The sequence below is a fragment of the Ascidiella aspersa genome, chromosome 9 (assembly GCF_963924565.1).
Source record: "Ascidiella aspersa chromosome 9, kaAscAspe10.2, whole genome shotgun sequence".
Lineage (NCBI taxonomy): Eukaryota > Metazoa > Chordata > Ascidiacea > Phlebobranchia > Ascidiidae > Ascidiella > Ascidiella aspersa.
In genome coordinates, this window is record NC_139455.1 from 2,632,095 (window position 1) to 2,648,942 (window position 16,848).

Here is a 16,848-nt window from a genome sequence, read left to right on the forward strand (position 1 = left end):
TTTCGCATGCTTTTGTTTAGAGAAGTTCACATTTTAAAGCTGCGCTTAACTTAAACTTAGGCTTAATTCCCTAGTTTAATGACCCGTGATTGACAGCTTACGTAATCAAGTTTAAGTAGGTTTTCTGATTAATTTAATAAGTTTAGGTATTTTAATCATGGCTGACGAGCACCGCAGCTATTTCTACAATAGGAAAGAGATTTTTGTCACAAAATAAAAATAATAATAGTTAGCGGTAAAATTAAAAAAATATATAAAACAAAAAATAAAACGTCCGAACCGAAAAAAAACTTACATTGAAACAAAATATCGAAATAAAAAACTTCAAAAAAAAAATTTTTGTCAGAGCGGAAAAAGGTTGGTCACCAAAACAGACCAATTATAAAAAAAAAAACTTTGCCGAACATTTAATTCAACCTTAAAAAGTCACTAAATAACCAAAAGACGCAAAATTGAAAAAAAACGATGGCGATACTAATGATACATGGGCCGTAATCGTTGGTCAAATAGCAGCTTCCGAGGGGCTAGAGCAGTGATACCTTTTATGGCTTGCGGCATCCCTCAGAAAAGAAATAATAGATTGCGTCACCCCTACAAGATTTTTTCCGTAGTTAATCCACTATAGCAATAAACGGAAAAGGAACAACGCACATCAACTCTACACAACGTAGGAAGTTATAAATGAGTTTATTCCATCTTACACAAAAAGTTTGGCTGAAATCAGATTCTTAAAAATTGTCAAATATCTCTCGGCGCCCTCGAACATTAGAAACGGCACACCGGGGCGCTGCGGCACCCCGGTTGAGGACCAGTGACTTAAGTCAATGACTCGACCAGTGTTTTTTTAAGGTGTTTTGTGGGACCGAAACGGTCCCCCAAATTTCTCCAGCGGTTTCCCAAATTTTGGACTTGCAACTTTTTGGTATTTAAATGAAACACTTGCGGTCTCTTAAAACTACTTAGCGGTCACCCAAACCAAACCTTAGAAAAAACCCTGGACTCGACTATATTTTAGTTTTGTTATTTGCTCATAAATAACTAGTTTACTAATTTTAATTGCCGTAATCGATTACGAAAAGCCGTGGTCGTTGGTCAAAAAGCAGGATCACAATTGTTGAACACATATTTTCGCGTATATTTCACCTCCTCATTCTTAAATCTCTTCTTCTTCACAGATCTCGTTCTGGATCAGCTTGTTCAAGGAGGACATCTTCCTCATGACGATGAGATCCGTGATCGGGTGAGGACTGCTCTTCTCAGCGGACACGAGCATCAAGGAGAAAAGAAGAAGGGAGTGTCCGGTCCCATCAAGTCAATGGCAGAGTTCGTCGGCATCAACTCCAGCTCAGAGCCGCATCTCAAGAAACACTGTGAGTTGGAAGAGTAGCGAGTATTGAGTAGGTTTAATGTAAGGTTTAATGTAAATTTTAAGTGAGTCTAGTTACTAGGTACCTGAGTAGCGAGTAGCAAGAAGTTTTAATGTGAGTTACGCGAATTTTTAGTTACACTAGTATTTCTTTTTTTTCGAGTAGGTTTAATTTCAGCGAGTAGCTTTAATGTGTGTTATGGGATATTTTAAGTGCTTTCGAGTTGTAAGTTGAAGTATTTCACTTTTTAAGAGAAGGTTTGTTGTGAAGGAACACTAAACACGGATCTGTTCATAATCTTCAGTAGAAAGAGAGTGGCCCAAATAATAGATAAAATACTCATTCTTTTATTAGCAAACGTTTCGGCAATTTCTTTTGCCATCATACCGCACTGATGATGGCAAAAGAAATTGCCGAAACGTTTGCTAATAAAAGAATGAATCTTTTATCTATTATTTGTTGTGATTTATTGGAAATTAGGTGCTCGTGTTTAGGGAAGTCCAATAATGCCCTTTTTTCCAAAAGTCTTTTTGGATTTATTTTATGTCCAAGTTATGGGTTTAGAAAGTGCAGTAAAAAATCCAACCATTTTTTGTTGTGTTGCCCATTAGATTAATACTGTGTTTCGAGAATCTAATTAAAAAATATCCAATTATAGGTATTCATAAACACGCAAGCTTTCTTCGAAAAACATGTCTTAAAGTGTCCTTTCTTTCAACCCTAGTATTGATGTTACAAAATCAAACGTTGTAATAAATCTTCATTTCAATTTAAAAAATGTCTTTGCTCGACTTGTTCCAGCGATAGCAGCTTCAGCCACGGCCCCAGGTTCAATCTCCAGAAACAAGTCGATCAACAATTCTTCGTTCGCTCACGGATTCAACAGCGAGCATCACAACAGCTTCGCAGAAGGAGACAAGAAATCCAAGGTGTGTTGTTCACTACTTGTTCGGCTGTATTTCCGCTGTCGTTCGATTCCAAATTAATATAGTAATTTTAGCGATGGTCGAACGCAGTGAATTCCACCGTAAAATGTAACAATTTTGAAAATCGTAGATTAACACCTGGAGGTAACTGAAATTCCGCCAAAACCAATTTTGGTTAAATGTTTGAAATCTTAACAAGCTTTCGCAAAACCGTGCTTCATCAGGTCAAAGTGCAAATGATATCTATTGATTCTATCTAAGGACATTTCTATCTATTGAGATGTTGCCTGGTGGAGCAAATTGTGGTTATATATTTTCAACAGAAAAAATTAAAACAACTTGATTTTGACCGCCTGTGTTGTTCTTCGGTTTCAAACAGTCGATTTGAACTTAGTGATTCTGCATATAACCTGGTCTTCGGAATCAGTTTAAAATAACCAGAGTCCGACTCCGGCTAAATGTGCGATTCCGTCGAGTCCGGCTCCGACTCTATACAGCCTTAATTCCACCCATATATTCCACCATATGCTCTTCCACCTTTAGAATTCACGTTTTCCGACTTGTCTTCCAGGTTCCTTACTTCATGAAGAAGATTCCTCCAGGAGCGGAAGCATCAAATGTCCTCATCGGGGAAGTTGACTTCCTCGAGCAGCGCATCATCGCATTTGTTCGACTCAACGAGAGCGTTCTTCTCGGTACGAACATATCCGTATACGCCCATACGTATCCTTACGTTGTACGCAGACTTACGTCCGTCCACTGTACTGTACAAATACACACAGTACACGCCCTACACGTACGTGGGTATACGTACGCTGTATGCGCACTTGCGTTTACGTACGCTGTATACGCACGTGGGTATACGTACGCTGTATGCGCACGTGGGTTTACGTACGCTGTATGCGCACTTGCGTTTACGCACGCTGTATGCGCACTTGCGTTTACGTACGCTGTATGCGCACTTGCGTTTACGCACGCTGTATGCGCACTTGCGTTTACGTACGCTGTATGCGCACTTGCGTTTACGTACGCTGTATGCGCACTTGCGTTTACGTACGCTGTATGCGCACTTGCGTTTACGTACGCTGTATGCGCACTTGCGTTTACGTACGCTGTATACGCACGTGGGTATGCGTACGCTGTATGCGCACTTGCGTTTACGTACGCTGTATACGCACGTTGGATACGTACGCTGTATACGCACTTGCGTTTGCGTACGCTGTATACGCACTTGCGTTTGCGTACGCTGTATACGCACGTGGGTATGCGTACGCTGTATGCGCACTTGCGTTTACGTACGCTGTATGCGCACTTGCGTTTACGTACGCTGTATGCGCACTTGCGTTTACGTACGCTGTATGCGCACTTGCGTTTACGTACGCTGTATGCGCACTTGCGTTTACGTACGCTGTATGCGCACTTGCGTTTACGTACGCTGTATACGCACCTGCGTTTACGTACGTTGTATCGTACGTGGATTTACGTACGCTGTGAAATTACTTGCGTTTACATAAGCTGTATATGCATATTGGCATCCGTATTGTGTACAAGCACACATGGACAGTATACATTTTACGTACGTGTGTTTGCTTTACCGTATACGTATTTGCTTCAACGAACGCTGTAAACGTGGACGTCCGTATTCGTACGTGTTACAGTATTGAAACGCAGCATAACTTGTGCGATATACGTACGCGTTACTCTATCCAAACGCAACAGACGTGCTAATTCATATGCTTTACACGTCGTTGTATGAAAGCTCACAGGTAAGCCAGTTATAAGCCAAACGTTAAACACAATTGGTCATTAAGTTTTAAGCCTTTAATAATAAAACCCGATTGCGTTGACGTGCGAAGAACAATGTGCCGTGCTGTTCTCTGTTCCCGTTTAATGATCTTAAAACCAAAACGTGTATTTTATTACAGTTAGTGCAACACAATAAAACCGCCCTGCGTCAACCAATGTTAGGCCATAAACTCAATACGGCGCGGTTTCAAGTTAGGCCTGATTTACTGCGTATTGTGTAAATCGCATTTTATCGCTTGCATACCTATCATGAAAAAAATGCTTTTTTAACCAGCGATTTATCAGTAATTCAATGACTTGCTTTGTGAACGACAGAGAAATGGAATTCAAGTCCGGCCAAATGAACTATAAAAACGACTAAAGCGTGTAGAAAAAACAAATCCTACTGTCCAGCGTTTTATTTCATTATTTTTAAGGTTATATTGTTTTTATTTTGCAACTATACCCGCATAAAATGTGAGCTAGTATCGTAAAATTTTAGCTTTAAAAGTTTAGCTATCCCATCGTCACTTTCAAACATGAGCCATTGGCAAAAAATAGTGCTTAACCACAAGCTAAAAACCGCCTCTCATGTTCCTTGGCAGATGTGAGTTCAGCCAAACTCTTCACAACCCGTTGGGACTTTTTGGTGGCTCAGCCTAACCGCTCTGCTATCCATGAAGATCACTCGTCTCGCATGCGGTTTTAATTGCCCGCTATTAATACCCTTTGTGGCCTTTTGGAAACTTATCTACGTGCGCAGTTATAAGTCACGTGGATAGCGAACTCGAGTCTAATTCGCGGCACTGGTCTACAATCCTACCACATTTTCATCCAAGGTTTTATATTGGCTTGAGGACCGCTTCGAACAAAAATCAGTCAGCAAGGTATTTTAGAATTTTATCGTCGGCATTATGTGTTCTGTTGAAGGGCAAGATTCTGTTGTGGAAATGTATACCAAGGATTTTTCTTGCTGACATTATTTGGGTTAAGGGGCGAGTTAGCGTTTGGGTTAGGGTGGGCAAGTATTATTGTTATTATTATATTTATTACGCCATATCTATTTCTTCCTCGAAAAACTTGTTTCGTAACTGCAAAAAAGTAGCGCGCAATTTCGCCCCGACCCCCCCCCCCCCCCGTGACCTTGGCTTTGGCCTTATACAACGGTGCACAGTGGGTTTGTTGTGTATTGAGTGCTAAGGTGACCCATTTATCGCTGTATAACATCAAAATGCGATCGCCTTGGTCGTGTCTTGATGTTCGTCCTGTCAGTTTAGCAACCTTACATGTGTTTATGGCAGCACCTGACCCAAATCACTTACCACAGCCATTTGGGACAGGTGTTAAACTTCATTAATGACCTTTAAAGCAGTGTTTTTCAACCTTTTTCGCGACTTCTTAAATATGAAGTGTAAGATAGCAGCTTTGGCGACCCAATTCCCTTCATTGAACATTGTAAGCGAATAAACCGAAGGACATTAACGTTATTGTTTCGATTTTCAATAATGTTAGTCATTGTCTTTGTATGGCTTAGGCTATTTTTTAATTATGGGAAATTCTGCTTAGAACCAATCTTAGTAAACCTAACCATGTAAACGACCCAACCAAATGAAACGGCTATCCAATTTTCGGTCTCGATTCAAAGGTTGACAAACACTGCTTTCAAATAGAAAATGTTTTTCTATGACCGGAAAGCTATCGCAATTGTTGGATTTGTAATAGTTCTGTCTTCCCTTACCGAGGACCGCCTTACCGAGGTTCATGTTCACATCTTATTGGTTTGTCTGCATTTTCTCCAGAGTCCAGCCGAACATTTTTGCGTTTTTTTCGCAATTTTTGATATCCTACCTTTAACCTCAATTTTAATCGTTGTTTTTTGGGCATTTTACCGCAGTTTTTGACTTTATCTATATTCCATTTTTTCCCCGCAGACCGCCTTACCGAGGTTCCGATCCCGACCCGCTTCATGTTCATATTGCTCGGACCTTGTGGCAAGCAAAAGCAATATCACGAGATCGGGAGATCGATCGCTACCCTCATGACAGACGAGGTACTGCTCACAAATGCACCGCGTATTTATCCCTATATCTGTTCTTTCACTCTTCAACCCGTGTTCAAATTTTGCCGTCGTATACTAAAAATAGCCAAGTTTTTCGTGTGTGTGCTCGTTGTCTAATATCTAAGGTAGGGTTGCTCTTTTAACAAGTCTTTGAATTGATTTTTTGTGCGCTTTAGGTTCTGTATTAAGTAAGACTATAGTTAGAAAACAATTGTTTACCTATTTTTTAAACTGTTATCATGGTCTTTACAATTTTTTTCTTTTTGAATTATATTAAAAAACGTAGTGTTGCTCTGATGCCCCATCCCTGCAACACACAATTAGAATCATGTTACTATTAAAAAACGTAAGCTAACTTATTAAATATTTATTTAAAACTTTAATAACACGGTATCCGGTAATTTCCCACACGATTCATCATTTTATCAACTTTTAAACATTTGATGTGGTACACGGTGTTGTAAAAAAAATTATTTTGTCCAAAAAAATGTGTTATCCGGCCGCAGGTCTTCCACGAGGTGGCGTACAAGGCGAAGACCCGCAGCGACCTTTTGGCCGGAATCGACGAGTTCCTGGACCAGGTCACGGTGCTTCCCCCCGGCGCCTGGGACGCCAGCGTCAGGATCGAACCCCCCAAAGATCTGCCCGGGAACCAGGTAAAAATAATTAACTTTTTTTATAAATTTTTTTTATTTTTTTTTAACAGACACCCGAAAACGGAATAAAACAAATCGTACTGTCCAGAGGTTTTTTTTTAATAATTTTCAAGTATTTTTTTTTTTTTTTTTTGCAACTAACCGCATGAAATGTTGGCTAGTATCGTAAAAGAAAAATCCCAGTGTAGTTAAGTGCGCTGTGCAGTATGCACGCTTCTGTAATGTAGCTTTTCATATTCATACATTACCTGTTAATGATAGAAGTTCGTATCGAAACTTTTATATCAAGATCATGTTAATTTACTCGACCTTTTTTTGTTTTTTCTTGTGCTTTTTCATGTAACTATTATTTCACGCATCCCTTATTATGTGTAACTTTTGGATTTTTTATTGAATTGTCACAGTAATATCCCGCGTATATATTGTGATTTTTAGAAAATAAATGAAAATTATTTGTTGTTTTAAAAAAGCTTTCTGAGCATTAATAACGTCAGTTCATACAGATGTAGTATAGTGTCACTTTTTAACCGATCTAATTTTTCATTTTAAGTCTAATAAAAATATAGGCTCAAATTAAAATAAAGAGCATATATAAATGTTTGGGATAATTTTCGGTTGTTGGAATTAAAAATAGGGTAAAAAGAACAAAGGTCATTGACCTTTGCATTCATTTTGCCATAACACTGGTATTTGTTATCGCTCATTTCTTTAACTAATTTTTTTTTGAACTATTTTGTAATTTTTTCATGCCGCCACGAAGTGTTAGTAATAATAATAATAAATGCACAACCCACAACCCAAAAGTGCCACGTATACCATACAGGAAAGGTGTCCCGGGTTTTAACGCCTCGTATTTTCACGCAGATGAAACGCCTGGAACCGAACCAGAACGGGAACAAACCGGGGGGTGACGGGGGCAACGAACCCCCCGAACACTCGGTTGGCCCCGAACTATTAAGGACGGGAAGGTGATTGTTTTGCGGCTTAACTAAATATGCGGCTGAAAACGCGCCGTTTTGTTTTAAATATTTTCGAATTTTTTGAATACCGAAAAACGTAACCAATTATTTCCAACCTTAATATAAGTTTTTGGGGAAAACGTTCAAAATTGTTTTATATACAAAACAAGATATTTACCCAATTTTATAATGAAAAATGCCAAATAAAAGCACTTTAACGAAAGTCAAGGTCCAGTCAAGTCGATTTGTAAAAAAAAACTTCCCAACTTAATAACAACACCGCCTTATAAGGACTTGTTTTTAAATTTATATGAATCGTAAGATAAGTGGCAACCCTCTGTGATAAAGACTTGTAAGAACTGACATAAACCCAGTTCTCTATGGGCTGTGATATTCATTCTACGTATAACTACAACTTTTCTACCACCTGGGCCGGTTTAAGTGTTTACATTATTTTGTATTCGTTTTTTAGAGACTGAAGATGCCGGGACTGGCGAAATACATTTCTCTTTTATAAACTAGAACCTATAGTGACTGATTTTGACTGAGACAAGAAAGTCTATACTGTTTTGCTACCATTCGAAGTCATTGTCGTCATTAACGTGCATTAGGGCGAGGAGATATCTTCTTTTTTACATATTCACTTTGCATTGACTACAACTTCTAACCTTTATGCTCATAAAGTTAAGAACGGACATCTTCGTTTAAATACTTTCCATGAGGACAGCTGGTATCTGATTCAGAAATAGGTTTAAAATTTCTGTTTAAACGCTTAAAGAAATTTTTGATCGACTGAAGATGTGTAAAGTTTTTGATTGGATTTAAATCCCGAAATCATTTCCTCGCATTTTTTTTTCTAAAAGCGAAAAGATTTCACACTTCGAAGCTTGATTGTCGGAAGTTTTAGTTAAAAGTAGAAAGAATCTCAAAGGCCATACAGAAGTAGGTTGCATTTTTAAGGTTTCTGATATCATGATATACCTATTTTATATGGGCTTTGATATTCTTACCACATCTCACACTTCAATTATCAACATCATTGTATAGCCATGGCGCGCACTGCGCATGTGCCAGACCCAATTTTCAATTACAAACCATTAAAACATAAACTTCTTACTCCATTTTGGGACAACCCACAGCGTTTTGGCCCAATTAATGTTTGCAGACCGCAGAAACCGCAGAGCGCTGTGACGAACCCGTGGTTTTGAGAGATCGCCTTGTGGGGGCGTGTCCGGGGGGCGTTACCCTCGCCAGTAAATCTTGTCGCTTGTCGGAAAATCGCTAGACGCTGCCGTCAGATATTGCTCGTAAAACGCCGACCACAATTGAAATTTGACCAGTCTGTGTTTGTGTTTGTGTGTGTGTGTGTGTGTGTGTGTGTGTGTGTGTGTGTGTGTGCGTGTGCGTGTGCGTGTGTTTGAATGATGCGTACGGGTTGTTTCAGGATTGATATTCTTATTATGGTTTGAAATTTGAACACTCTTAGAGTGATTAGGGAATACTTGTCAACTAAGGTATTGGAAATTTGGGAAATATTTGATCTAAATTGTCGTTTTAAGTAGATCTTCAGCGATGTCTACCGTTTGTCTATGTCTATGTGTGTCTATATGTTTATTTTGGATACTGCGTACGGGCCCGTCTTGGGGTCAATGGTCTTGTTATTTTTTTATTAATGGCACGCTTAATAGTTAGGAGATACTTTTGAAAATAGGTGATGATGATTTAGGAAATTTTAAGTGTACATTGTCATTTTAAGTAGACCTTCAGTAATATCTACCGTTTAAGCTAGGGTTTTTGCCGTCAAAATGAAATGTTATATTATATTTGTTTAAGCTTGCGCTTTTAATTCGCCTCAATTTAGATATTTGTCAAAGAACAAATTAAAATTTTCTGTCTTTTTTTTCACTCGTTGGTCATTTTACAAAACTACCCTTACAGTTTTGAATCTTGCATCAAATATTTCCAATCAGTTTGTTATTATAATAACGCTAAATATATCCTTTTAAATACACACAAATTGAACACAATGCGTGTACGTTGTGAGGATTACGCCCTAGAAAACAAAAAACAACATACCCATTACCAATGCCTAAAACACACATTTAAAACGTATGTTTGCATACTGCAATCAAATGTTGTCCTCGCCATATACTTTACATGATGAATTTCTAGTAATTCCAAGTATTTGTGTGTGGGGACTTATTACAGTCATTATCAATAAATAACCTTCAGTGCGCAGTAAACTCCAACCGCCAGACGACAACCCTATCACATAAAACCACCCCCTCCCCCCAAAACAACATAAAAAATTCTTGTGTCCGTCAAAAGCTCTGCTTCTCTCGTTAAATAGCGAAGGTTGTGATCACTTTACGATGTCTGTGTCACAAATCAACTGTAAAAAACGCGAATGCTGAGTCGACGTTTTTTTCTATAGTCGTTAGCATGCCAAGTACAACAACAGCACTCACATACAGAGTTTCACACAAAGTCTTTAAATCTTTAAAAGTTTTAAATTTATTTTAATTGATGTGTATTGAAAATTCGTTGAAATATCCTATTTTTAAAATGTTGTTTTTTAATTGATTTCACCATGGCACCATTTTGTTTTCGAGTTTGTAGGTCTTTCGTTAAAACTTACAAATATTCTTTGAAAAGTCTTGAAATGTCGTAAGAATATCAAAGCCCATACAGAAGTAGTATTTTGAACGTTTTAAATAGGCTTTAATATTCTTACCACGTCTTACTGCAACCACCAACCATTATCTCACGATTTATTTGAAACAATCACAAAATGCTACCTACTCATTGATATTTATTGTACTTCTAAATACAACCTCCAACCATTATGCTCGAAAATCTTGGAATGGCGTTCAATGTTTTTCATAAACATGTATAGCGGCCCATGGACAATTAAGTGAGCGATTTGCAAAACCTTGGTGCTGCATTTTTGTCGTTGCTGCTGCATTATAAAGCTTATGACGCGTGGCCCGAATAAGCTGCTTTCGAAGTCAACAGCATTGACGACCACGCAGTTAATTTTATGGCATTCCATGCGGATTTAATCACTATGGAAAAAGACACCAAACACTAGGATTTAAGTGAATGTTCATGTTCATTTATTAACCCTATCTCTTTTATAATTTTGTGTTTCGCTTTTATAAGTTAGTTGTTTGCGCAAAGTATTGTTTTAGAAATTGAAGGTGGTAATCTTATTTTTGTCTTGTTAAAAAGTGGGTTCAGAAAGATAGTTACATTGCATGGTAACATAGACACATCTTTCTACGTTTTCAAGAATTACTTCTGTACCTGGTAAAAAAGTTTTACAAAAGCAATTTATATTTTTATTTTTTTTATTTTAGACGCTTCGTGCTGAATTTTAGTTGCAAAAATTACCTCAGTAAAGTTTTTGTCTTTTTATTTCCAGGAAAACAGTAAACTTGACAATAAAAATACGTTAAAATGCAGAAAATGAAACAAAAATGTAACAGACCTAATTTCTCAAACGTCATACATAGGATTACCTAAGGGTTTATGTAAATCAACATGCAGTTAATAGAACAAGTGTAAAAGGTCATGTCAGTTTAAATTTCAATACATATGATTCATCAAATCAAAAAAACGGCCAAACTTATTATGTTACTCAGAAAGTGACTCATGGCTAGAAAATTCAGCGAAACGTTTCCTAACCGTTTGAAAATAACTTTACTACCAATGCCTTTGCAAATTCTGCGGCTGGTTTTAGCTCTCTTGCGGTCTGCAGCGCTTGGGATAAAATGAAACGTGACGCTCCGGGTTAAAAGTTGTTTGTAGTTTGTTTGACAATCTCTAAACCCTTTTAAAATAGCCAGAGTGATGAAATTTTAACGTTGTATGTGATCCAATAGCAACACAATACATTAACATATGCGTAAAACGTCACGTTAGCACGTGATTTGTGTTTGCCAAACGTTTGATGAGCCAACCGTAAAAGCCAAACCTTTTAAAAGAGTCTTTTTAAGCGTTGAAAAGCTTGTAATCTGACCGAAATAGCATTTTTACATCCTGCGAATAGCGACAGTAAAACTTTTACTTCAAATGAAGTACATTGAACAGACCAAATCAGTCACGTCGGCGCAAAAATTGCATTTTTCACCACAGTTACCAAATACCCCGCTTTATTCACACACCTGCACCAACAGAGCACAAGCAAGTTGGAAACGTGATTTATCGCATGTAGTTCTTTTGAATCGCCATCAACGAACTGTGTTTGTGAATTGATTTGTGATCTCTAGCCCAAATTAAATTAACATTAGTTGCATAAAGTCACGCACTAATACATTCGGGGTCTTCATTTGGTTTCGTTCATAAATAATCCGTTTTTTTTCTGTATTTGGAATCGCAACCGTTTTTTGATATCTGACGGCCACTTTTTATGCCATACTGCCCATTGCTATTGTTTTTAGTTATTTTTTTGGAAAAACATTTCCTCAATCACTATGTATTTCTATTTTAAATTACAACAGTAGGCTAATTGTTATCTGTAAGTGTGGAAATACTGAAATATCGATTGTTAAAAAACGCAATTTACAAAAAAAACAGATACTTTTGTTTTAAACACGCCAAAAAAATTCGCAAAAACAATATTTTGGTGGTTTTGACTTTTCCTCGAAAAAACGATTTTTATAATTGTGTTTCCAAATTAAAAAAATGCCATCCCCATATTTTAAACCCGACAACGATAATTTGTTTTTTTCCACTCTAATAAGAGTTTTTCCACTTTGAGAATGCTTAGGAGATACTTGTCAAAATAAGTAATGAGTAATGACCCAAATTTTAAATCGAATTTCATTTTAAGTAGACCTTCAGTAAAAAAAATACTGTATTAGAGTTCTTGTCTAAAATTAAACAATATTTGTCGTTTTTTTTTACACTGACACTTGAATTGCCTCGATAGAGATAGAAATAAATAAAAAATTTAATTTTTCCCAGGATCTTCGGCGGGCTCTGTAAGGACATCAAGCGGAAAGCCCGTTACTTCGTGAGCGACTTTACAGACGCCTTGAGCATCCAATGCGTTGCTTCCTTCATATTCCTCTACTTCGCCGTCCTTACCCCGATCGTCACCTTTGGCGGGTTGCTGGGCGATGCCACGCACAACTATATCGTAAGTATCGAGTTCATCGCGTCCGATAATATCGGATCGGAGCCGATAAGCTAATGACAATAGGCAGTATCGGTACTCGTCCGATACTAGGCCGTTATGGGTGCTGTTCCAATACGAAATTGAAATTTGAATTTTATTTTAGTGGATTTTTTAGTTAGGACGTTCCGATAATATAATATCGGATCGGAACCGATACTTTATGCCAAGTGGCGATATGGGTGCCGAACTGCCGATCCGCTACCAAATCAAGATAGGAATTTCAGCGAAGCTTTACGATCCAATGCGTCGATTTTCACCTTGAAATGTAAATTTATCAACAAATAAACTGGATGTGACTCCTAAACACTTTTTTTATTTTTTTTTACCAAACACTCAACTTAAGTTGCAATTATGAAGCAGTTACTCAATAGTATGCTCAAGTTATCGACCCTATTAACCCACATTTCTGTGTATAAACAATCAACCCCCTTTAACCCACCCATGTTTACCCAGGTCAGAAAAATATCGCTTTTAACTCACTTATGTTTATCAAGCGTCAAAAACTCCATGTTTGACCGCTCAGAGGGGTCAATACACCCCTCTAACCCCCTGTTTCTAACCCAGGGTACGATGGAGTCGATCTTTGGTGCTGCGATGTCTGGATGTGCTTTCCATCTAATGGCGGGACAACCCCTAACTATTATCGGCAGCACAGGACCTATACTGGTGTTTGAGAAGATAATGTTCGAGATATGCACGTGAGTCTTCAGAATATAATACTGTAATACACATCTTGCTTTTGGTAATTTTAACAAAATAATAAAGCCATAAGATTCGATTAAATTGACATTTCGTTGTTTACATACGTTTACTTGGATAATGCTTATCGGGTATTTTTGAAAATGAATATTTTTTTAATTGAAACTAATCTGAATATAAGCTGAAACACTTAAGAAAGTAAGGATCTCCCGCGGACAATAAAATGTAAAAGAAAGATTCTTGTCTTCGTATCCAAAGATCTTAAGACTGTTTATTTATTAAAACAGATAAAACATAAAATCATTTCTTAAAACATTTTCTTAAAATCTTTTCTTTTCTTAGATTTTAAGAAATGATTTTATGTTTTATCTGTTTTAATAAATACAGTCTTAAGATAATCTGAATATACTCTTGCTACCAGGCATGGAATCAATTTTTAAAGTTATTTGTCCGACAAAGATTTCTATTAACGTTTTGACGACCTACTCAGGTAATCTTTAACAGGGAAAAATACTGTATTGTGATAATTTGCAAGTTCATAGCCCTGATGAATATTATCTGAATAGGTCATCGAAACGTTAATAGAAATCTCTGTAGGACAAACAACGTTAATAATTGTTGCCATTCCTAGCAGCAAGAGTACGTTGGCACTTATGATAAAATATTTGTCGGACGAAAAATTTTTTTTAACTAATTTTTTTTTTTTTTTTTTTTTTGCAATGTAATAAACTATAAGACATTTCTAATTTTTTTTAATTGCCTTGGTAAATTTTTTAACATCTCGTATAACTCTTCTAAATTTTGGTGCACGGGGTATTTTTGTACAATTTTTTTTTTACCAGTATAGCTGATAGCAAAGCACAACTAACAAACGATTCTCTTACTTTCCAGATCGGTTGAAATCGACTACATTTCCTTCCGCTTTTGGGTTGGTTTGTGGACTGGGGCTATCTGCATTTTGCTCGGTAAGTATTTACTGACTCATTGAAATTCAAACTTATATTGTCAAGATCTTAAGACTGTTTATTTATTAAAACAGATAAAACATAAAATCATTTCTTAAAATCTTTCAGAAATATATATTACGCCTATAAGGCATCGTCAGTTTCTTAATTCGAATGATTTTCACTTATAGGCGTAATATATATTTCTGAAAGATTTTAAGAAATGATTTTATGTTTTATCTGTTTTAATAAATAAACAGTTATGCGAAGACAGGAATCTTTCTTTTGCATTTTATTTTCCGCGAAAGATTCTTACTTTTTTAAAGTGTTCCAGCTTATATTGTCAAGTTTACACAAATCTTGAATATTCTACTAATTGCCCACAAAACCAATCATAATTTTTTTGAACTGAAATTCCTAGTTAATTAAAAATTATTGATTTGCAATACATAGAAAAATGGCAAAACAAATTCATAAAGTTAATTTTATTGTACAAGGGTGTGTATTCATACAATACCAATTTATGGTTAAAGTCTTTCAGAAAAGTGTTTTTTCAACGTTTTGGGGTCACGGAACACTTTATGCATTACAATAATTGTGCAGAAAAACTAAACAAAATTCTAACAATGCATCGAAATACCTAACGTCCATTGTGTTATACCAGTGATTTTCGGCCGTTATTCTGCTGAACATTAGTCAAATTAAAAAAATTTGCAAAACACCTGATCTTCCACAGAACACCGGTTGAAATTCACTAATTTCGACCAGGGGTCATCAAATGACGGTCCGCTGGCCAGAGTCGGGTTAATTAATCCGACCCGCGGCATATTTCCTTGGTGAAATGAAGTAGAATGCAACTTAAAACAAAAAAATTATAAACATTTTAAACTAACAACAATTTATTAAGCACAATACAGTTATTTTTTGTGGCATTTCTATTTCCTTCGTATAACCTTAACTGAGCTAATTAAGTTAGACACAAAGCCGTACCCGGTAAGCCTTTATAAATCCCAACAGTTATTCGGCCCGCGATGGCCAGGCTTCACAGTTGTCCGGCATATTATAAAAAAAATTGATGACCCTTGATTAAAGCTAAATTTAAATACTATTTTTATCCGTCTAGTTGCATTGGATGCCAGTAGCCTGGTGTCTTACATCACACGGTACACGGAGGAATCTTTCTCGGCCCTTATCAGCTTTATCTTCATTTACGAAGCTTTCAAGGCAAGAAAAACGAGACCTTTTCAGCATTTGAACTGTGATTTTAGGGCTCTTAACGATTTGTGTAAAAATAACTTTTGTAAATGGCCGTTTTCGTCTATTTTCAACAGGGTAGTCAGGTGGCACTATATAACTACAAATAGTGTTAAAATCTCGACAAGCAATCGCAAAACCGTGCTTCATCTGGTCAAACTAAAAATAAAAGTAATTAAAATATAAAATTGAATTGTTTAACCGATTTTTTTCGTGCATTATGGATAAACCAAATCCCATCTTAAATTTATTTGGTCGAAGTGGTCGTTTTTTTACCCTCAAAACTTGTGCAATTTTAGAACGGCCACACATAATAAAAGGGGACCACATTGAGGCACTAAATATTCTGGAGGGCCGGGCTGTGAAATACAGTAAATATGATTAAAAAAACATACAGGCTTGTTTTACTGTAAGACATGGTTTTATAGAAAACATGCCACCGGCCTTTTTAAATTGCTTGACGGGCCGGAGTGACGTTTCCCTAGTCTGGTTCAAAACGATTACCAAGTTTTTATGTGTTGAATATGACTACATCTGTATGAGCTTTGATATTTTTACTGTACGTCCTACCAAGTTTATTTGAAAATATCGTCAACGGGATTTTGTCGTTTTTTAGAAACTAATTCACGAAGGCGATAAGCTTAAGATATGGTACGGATGGGACCCAGACCAGATTACATTCTACGGGTAAGCACCATGTTATTTGTCAAACATATTCTTTCATCCATACTTTATCTATTTTAAACCCAAAAATTGTGAAAAAAGCATTTATTAAAATTTTCGTTATTATGTTACACTTCCATAAAATAAAAATTCTTTTAGCATTAGTTGTATAATAAAAATCACTAAAAAAACATTGATGTTTAAAATAGTATAAAAGTATTTAAAATGTTGTATTATGTAAGTAAATGTGTTTCAAAATATAATAAATACAGAAACTGGTATTTTGAATAATCCGCGATCGAACATCTAAAAATATTTAGCCGTTTCCTGTAAAACCCGTTAACTTATATCAAT

The 16,848-nt window shown here is 36.6% G+C and overlaps 1 protein-coding gene across 1 annotated transcript in view; it reads left to right on the top strand.

The window, feature by feature from the left end:
• LOC146131867 (electroneutral sodium bicarbonate exchanger 1-like) overlaps positions 1-16,848 on the top strand; it is a 65,197-nt gene that overhangs the window by 35,970 nt on the left and 12,379 nt on the right. Inside the window, exons 7-17 of the mRNA XM_083396476.1 lie at positions 1,176-1,370; positions 2,169-2,296; positions 2,865-2,988; positions 6,010-6,128; positions 6,644-6,793; positions 7,658-7,761; positions 12,721-12,895; positions 13,499-13,632; positions 14,525-14,598; positions 15,701-15,801; positions 16,448-16,518. Of these exons, the coding sequence (XP_083252602.1) occupies positions 1,176-1,370; positions 2,169-2,296; positions 2,865-2,988; positions 6,010-6,128; positions 6,644-6,793; positions 7,658-7,761; positions 12,721-12,895; positions 13,499-13,632; positions 14,525-14,598; positions 15,701-15,801; positions 16,448-16,518 (1,375 nt within the window). The remainder of the gene's footprint in view (positions 1-1,175; positions 1,371-2,168; positions 2,297-2,864; positions 2,989-6,009; positions 6,129-6,643; positions 6,794-7,657; positions 7,762-12,720; positions 12,896-13,498; positions 13,633-14,524; positions 14,599-15,700; positions 15,802-16,447; positions 16,519-16,848) is intronic.